Here is a 6,474-nt window from a genome sequence, read left to right on the forward strand (position 1 = left end):
TTAATTTTGAAAGGACAATATCATTCATTTCTCCCTACTACTCTCTTTTCCAAGAGGTAGCTCATAGCTGACTAGATTACACAGAGTGGAAAAAGCAAAATACTTTCTTTTTCCACACCATCCAATATTTTATTTTTGCCAATCACATAAAACACAGCCAAATTAACTGACGATCAATCTCCATTTCTTCGTCTCCCAAGCAAACCACGCAGAACCCTTAGACAGCAAAGTTGACGACCGACCGGTACGTCTGTCCGGGCTGCCACCCAGCGGGGATCACGTTGTTGGCAACCAGGGTCTTGCCGGAGTCAAGAGAGGTGAGCTTGATCGAGAATGGGGCGCGCAGCTGGCCTGCGCCATCCAACTTCCAAACCGCGCCCCACGACTGTTGCATCGGAAGCCAAGAGTCAGAGTCTAGAGCCTGCTTCAGGTTGACGGCGCCGAGCTCGCCATCACCATCCTCGTACTCAATTAGCGCAGCGAAATAGTTGGGGTTCGAGCCGGAGTCAACGTGGAATGCCACCTTCGCGCCGGGGAAATTGCACTTTACTCTGCTTGACATTGTAAATATGTGCACATAAATAGACTTTTAATAAGCAAGTTAGACTATTTGCTGATTAGTATAAGTCTGGTGAAAGCAAAGTTTCTCGTTAATTTAAAGCACTTTTCAATGCGTTTTATCTTCCTTTTTTCCCTCTGCGCGTCTGTTAAAATTGGAATTCACTCGAAAGGATCCATAGAGAAAGGATCAACTGTACGGACTTTTGGTATTGAATTTGCAGCACCCCAGCGTTGCGAAGTTCATCGGCCTTGCCGGAGCTCGCCATGGCTCCAAAAGCCGTGCCGCTCAAATCGAAGTGAGCAGATTCAGCGACACAAGGGCCACCAGGGCATTCATCAGTTATAACAACCGTCATCGGGTTCCCGGAACAAGCCGCGTTTTCAGTGCATTTCACCTGAAATTTAATCAACAAGAGCTCAAAAGACTGCACTTCCTAACTACTACTAAATAATCTGTTTCAATAGGACAATATGTACCGAGTCAAATAATCTATTTAAATACGAAGAATTTAAACTACGTTTAATGGGAGTCTAGAAAGCGTGCCGCAGTAGATGTTTTCATCAATTCTATTCCACGATTGTTAATTTAGGAAAAGCATATCTCGTGAACATATATTAACTTTGTCCGTGGCAAATTTTCTCCGATGACGGCGAATATAAAAATAATTCGAGAAACACTTTTCTAGCAAGAGAGAAACCTGGTAACAAGCTCCACATCCTTTGCCTGATTTGAAAAGAGAAGGCCCTCCTGCGGACACCATTGAAGAGAATGGAGCTTGGGCGACCCCACTCCCATACCCACATGCACCACCTACGTACAAAATATCATACAAAGCATATTATATATAAAATATTATATATGTATGTATAAATATATATGTATATTTGCAGATCAGGTGAAATGTGTAATTACTAGAGTAGTATTGTCTAGCGTTGTACTTGATTCCAGTTTGACCTCTAAGTCTACATGTGTTTGGTACAAAGCCAAAATCAATCACGATTAGGTGATTGACCTAAGCAACTCATATGTCCGAACCGATTTATACTCGAAAGACTTGATAAGTCAATTACTGAAAGGCGTGTGATGAGACCAACGGCGCTTGCGTAAAAAGATCTTTACTCCAGGTGAATCGACCAAATAAAAATATATTCATTCCATTACCATCGCTTCCAGCGCCGTTGGGACTCCCGTACCACGTCGCACCTGCCGGCGACCAATCACCGTTGGACTGAACTTTCGAGATGTTAAGCGATTTGGGGTTGAAGCAGTGAGACGAGTTTATGAGGAGAGAAAGGAGAAGGGCGAGAGGGAAGCAAATCGATGGAGATTGAAGAAGCGCCATGTGATTCTCGAGACACTTTGGTCAGGAGTTTGATTTCTTGCACTCAATTTGGGCGCACAACGGGCGGGTATTTATAGTCAAATTGAGAGCACAAAATTCCACTAAATCGGAGTCCTTGTCGTCATTGGAGAATTTTCGGCCATAGTTTTTACCATCATTTATTGTTATTTTATATGGTTTGCTCGCACTATAACTTTTCTTGCGAGCTGAGTAATCCGACGCAATGATCTCCGTAACTATTTTGGCGACGGATCATGGGGCGTTTTGATGTAAAACAACATGCAAATGCTTTTATGGAAACATTAGAGCGTCATAAGAGCAGGCAGTTCCACAAATCCGAAATGTCCTAGATTTCAAATGTATTTTGTAGATTTTCTAGTTGTGTTTTGATAACTTTCCATTTTATCAATATATTTTTCTTAATTTTGTTATTCGATTTCAGTTACTTGGTTATTTTCTAAATGACGACCTCCATATAAATAGGCACCTAAGATATTGTAATCTACACTTTATTATTCAAAATAAATGCTATCTTTTGGAATCCTTTTGAGCATAACTTTCTCTGCCTCACGTTTGAATCATTGAAGTATGGATTCATGCAGATTTTACGGCAAATAAAGAATTGGCAACAAGGGTCTGTACGCAGATTTTCGTGAGGGTCAACGGAATTAGTTTGATATCCCACGTATGCGTGCGCATCTCTACGCATACCTCTTAGTACTTCCAAAAGCATTCATCAATCGACATCTACGAATGTCTTCAAGCTAACTGCAATTACTTCAATCATTCTAAAGGCGAGATCTAGCTCCTCTTTTTCTTTGAGATTAGAGAACCAGGCATGCTTCTTAGGCTGGGAGAAGGCTTTTCAAAATATGGCAAGAGGCACTTCCGGCTCCATAACATAATTCCACGTATATAGAAAAAATAATTTGGAACATTTAATCTTAGTCTTTTTTAATTTTCATGCCCACAAAATCTTACTTGACTATGGGGAGTAAGATATAAGAAAAAAATCCATCTATCTTTATGCTATTTGCATAACATTATCGAAGAGATTTCTCGAGATTTGCATAGTTAATTGAGGCATTTAGGGATTTTCAGCTCAAAACGTCCTCTAGGTTGTTAGGCTTGTATGCTCTCTCTCTCTCTCTCTCTCTCTCTCTCTCTCTCTCTAACCATAATTCTAGGATTACCAAACTAAAGTTGTCCAATTCTCTGACACAAGAAACTGTTACCCTTAGAATTTTCTGTTGGAAGGTCTAGGTCCACCGTCCAACTTTATCATTGAGAAGTACAGCCACAACTGCAAATCAAGAATTTAGGCATAGTTGGTCTTTTTTATGTATTCTATGTAATGTTGAGGAACCAGAAGATTAATAATTACGATGTAACTGTTAGAATACAGAAAATAAAAGTATATTTAGGGTCCGTTCGTTTCGCGAAAAACAACTTCCGGAAAAATATTTTCCGAAATTTCCGATGTTCGGGTGGGCGGAAAATGGACAGTCAAAGAAAATATTTTGAAAATCCCTCGTAAAATCGTGGAAAATGGTTTCCTCTTTTGAAAAGAGGAAACCATTTTCCTGTCTTCTCGCACACTCTCGCGCTCACTCGCGCTGCTTCTTTCTGCCCAAATCTCCTCCTTCGACGCCGACGATCGGCAGCGGCGGAGTGACTCACTCGCCTCGGACGGTTTCCTCTTGCCGGAAGAAAAGAATATCCGCGATCTAGAAAGAGGAAATCATTTTCCTGTCTTCTCGCACGCTCTCTCGCGCTCACTCTCGCGCTGCTTCTTTCTGCCCTAATCTCCTCATTCGACGCCGACGATCAGCAGCGGCGGAGCGACTCACTCACCTCGGACGGTTTCCCTCGCTGGAAGCAAAGAATATCCGTGATCTAGGTACGCGCCTCTCGCTTCGGCCACCGGATGGTTTTCCCCCAGCCAGCCGCGTGAGTCGACCATTGCGCTTAGACTTGAAGTGCTTGCCGGTGTGAATCATCGGCATTTGACTTCGTGTCTGCTCTGTTTTCACTTCTTTCCTTTGCCCGGATGTTTCGGATTCTCAATTTACTCGTGTTGCAGAAATTGTTTGCGGATGTGATTTTGTTGTTGTGCCGTTCTTTGATCTCGATGGCGATTGTGGTCTGAGCCGCGCCCGCCGAGGTGTTTCCTAAATGCGCAGAATGTCTCTGGACAGTGGATGCGTCTCCGTTTTTTCTGAATTTTCGAAATTGTGTTGTCGGGAGGTGCAGAGATGATGGTGTTCGGACGGGAGGAGATTGTGTCTTTGGGATGCATATGCCTCTTTCGTTTGATGATGTGGATTTTACTGGATTTAACTATAGGCTCCGGTTGATTGTATATGTGGAAATTAAATTGAGGCAATGCTTCCCTGATTTCTCATGATTCCCTCGCTTGAGGTAAGTTGCAACGTCATAGACACTCACTTAGCCGTTCCATATTTTAGTTATCGAACCCAACAATGCAAGTCCTTGGATGTCTTCTTCATTGTGGAGATAGTGGCTCTGCATGATCTGGAGTGATCTACATGGGGTGAAATTCTCACTTGCTTCTTTTCAAATGCTTGCTGGTGTTTGAGGATTAAGGTTTTGGTGCTACTTATTATCGTTTGCATTTGTGAAGATGAATAATAGTAGCTTGAAGCTACAAGACAAGGGAAATGATTTCTTGAAGTTCTTTATCTCTTACTTGCATTTGTGATGGTGATTTGATCTTGATTATGGGTATTGTCTGATCTCTTTTCTAGGTTCAAAGCATGTTTAAAAATCACTATCAATGTATAGTTTTCTTTACATCTGCCAAACAATTGCTTGGCTTTATTGGATAACTTTCATTGAACATAAATTATGACGAATTTGGCTTAAAATGAAGACTATTTTACTTGTCCGTATATAGAGGCTCACATGTCAATAGATTTTGTTCATATCAAGTTGATACTTCTTTGTAGGTGTACATTAGGCAGCTTGCTTTCCCTTGTTGAATGCAACTCTGAAATGGAGGCTGAAATGTGTCTTGCAAGTCCTGTTGTGTGACCTACAAAGGGAAATTGATTAAGCTAGACATCCACATTGACATAGACAAAGTAAGGTAATACATTCTTACAATACAACCCCAAATTTTCTGGATTAAGAGCTAACTCCTTCATAGTAGACAAGCCTAGTGAAGATTCATTTGGTCTCTTTTATGAGAAATATGTGCGTTATAACTGATTTACCCTCTTAACCCCTTCTACCATGTTTAGATGAAAATAGTTGAGCATATTATCATCTGTTGTCCCCTATTTTTTTTACTCTTCTAGTATTGCCCTTCTTGTATTTCACATGCATTTTGTGTTTAATGATTAATGTGTTCCAATATAGATGGATAACAAAATTCAAGCGGTGGGAACGGGTGCAACTGCAGCTCTCTGATATGTTTGAAGAATCGTTGACGATTTGTTCGGTTCTTGCTTTGAAGTGTTAGGTCAGATTCAGATCTTGTAACCTGTTTGGGCAGCAAGTTTGAAATTTGATAATTTGAGATTGGAGCTTCGAATGTTAAGACTGGAGGGTAGTCAAAATTATGCCTTTAAGCCGCGGGAGTTGTTCGTAGTTACTCGGATTTTAGATGATGGGTAGAACTGTTTCTTGATTGAAGGAAACTGTGGTGGAGGGCGGGCTATGCGGCATTGTTGACATGTTGTATTGGGATATGGATGTAGAATTTTTCAAGATGTTGTCTTGGACTTGTCTCTGAGTTGAACACCAATGGCCTGAGGCATTGATTTTTAGCCCATATCAGTTAAACTATTCCCAAGCAAAAGGGTTAAAAAATATTTTCTTTACTGAACATCGGAAAATATTTTCCGAAACATTTTCAGGTTTTAGCCGAACACCGGAAAATATTGTCATTTTCCAGGAAAATGAGTTCCTGGAAAATATTTTCCGGAATTGACCCATTTTTCGCGAAACGAACAGACCCTCAAGGAAAAAAACAATCTTATCTATAAGCATGTGGTGGTCATGAACCGACCTCTGTATGTTTACGGAATTTTTCTTAATGCAATTGAAACTTGCGCACATGTACCTTGACAAGACCATGAACGAAATTGTTTATTGTAAAAAAATTTGGAGGTGATAGAGCGGAAATCTCTCTGATTGGACATCCAATGTCCTCAAGTTTATCCGGGCATACGAATTTTTGGGGTTCGTCCAAGCGGCTAAGTCTAAAAAGCAGTTATCCACCCGAATAAATATCATCCCGTGCGACAGAGACTGCTTCGTTTATATTATTGTCCAACGTCTCGAGCAGACGATCAAAGTTGACATTTTACCAACAATTTCTTTTGGCCAACACGTTCCTCCAATTGATTGATTAAGACAAAATAGGCACACATGTTCTAGGGGAAAAAGAGATTAGCTCTCCAATTTATTAATTGATCAAGTAACTATATACATTCAAAGGTGAATATAAGCGTCACAGGTTAAATTCAATAATCTCCTAAGCTGAAAAATGTCCGGTCATGGTGTTGTTGATAATATATGTATTTAACAAGAATTGTGAGGTTGA

General features: G+C 40.7%; 1 protein-coding gene and 1 long non-coding RNA gene across 2 annotated transcripts; one reads left to right on the forward strand and one right to left on the reverse strand.

Moving 5' to 3' along the window:
- LOC120293298 (putative expansin-B2) lies at positions 1-1,949 on the reverse strand. Its single transcript, XM_039312378.1, has 4 exons — positions 1,724-1,949; positions 1,260-1,372; positions 763-956; positions 1-551 (listed from the first exon to the last, which is right to left on the reverse strand). The coding sequence occupies exons 1-4, from the start codon at positions 1,902-1,904 to the stop codon at positions 218-220; spliced, it is 822 nt and encodes a 273-aa protein (XP_039168312.1). The 5' UTR covers positions 1,905-1,949; the 3' UTR covers positions 1-217.
- Positions 1,950-3,665: 1,716 nt separating this feature from the next.
- On the forward strand, positions 3,666-5,804 carry LOC108959912. The gene is made up of 3 exons (XR_005551608.1): positions 3,666-3,804; positions 4,874-5,013; positions 5,286-5,804. It is a non-coding gene; the product is annotated as an uncharacterized LOC108959912 (long non-coding RNA).
- Positions 5,805-6,474: the final 670 nt, after the last annotated feature.

Source organism: Eucalyptus grandis, chromosome 5, assembly GCF_016545825.1.
Source record: "Eucalyptus grandis isolate ANBG69807.140 chromosome 5, ASM1654582v1, whole genome shotgun sequence".
Taxonomy (NCBI): domain Eukaryota; kingdom Viridiplantae; phylum Streptophyta; class Magnoliopsida; order Myrtales; family Myrtaceae; genus Eucalyptus; species Eucalyptus grandis.

What these genes read in the sequence shown, in the direction of transcription:
- LOC120293298 (XM_039312378.1), bottom strand. Translation starts at nt 1,904, where the DNA reads ATGGCGCTTCTTCAATCTCCATCGATTTGCTTCCCTCTCGCCCTTCTC. An exon ending in GATGTGGAGCTTGTTACCAG is followed by an intron (nt 957 to 1,259) that starts GTTTCTCTCTTG and finishes ATTAAATTTCAG; the next exon opens with GTGAAATGCACTGAAAACGC. An exon ending in CTGCAAATTCAATACCAAAA is followed by an intron (nt 552 to 762) that starts GTCCGTACAGTT and finishes AATGTCAAGCAG; the next exon opens with AGTAAAGTGCAATTTCCCCG.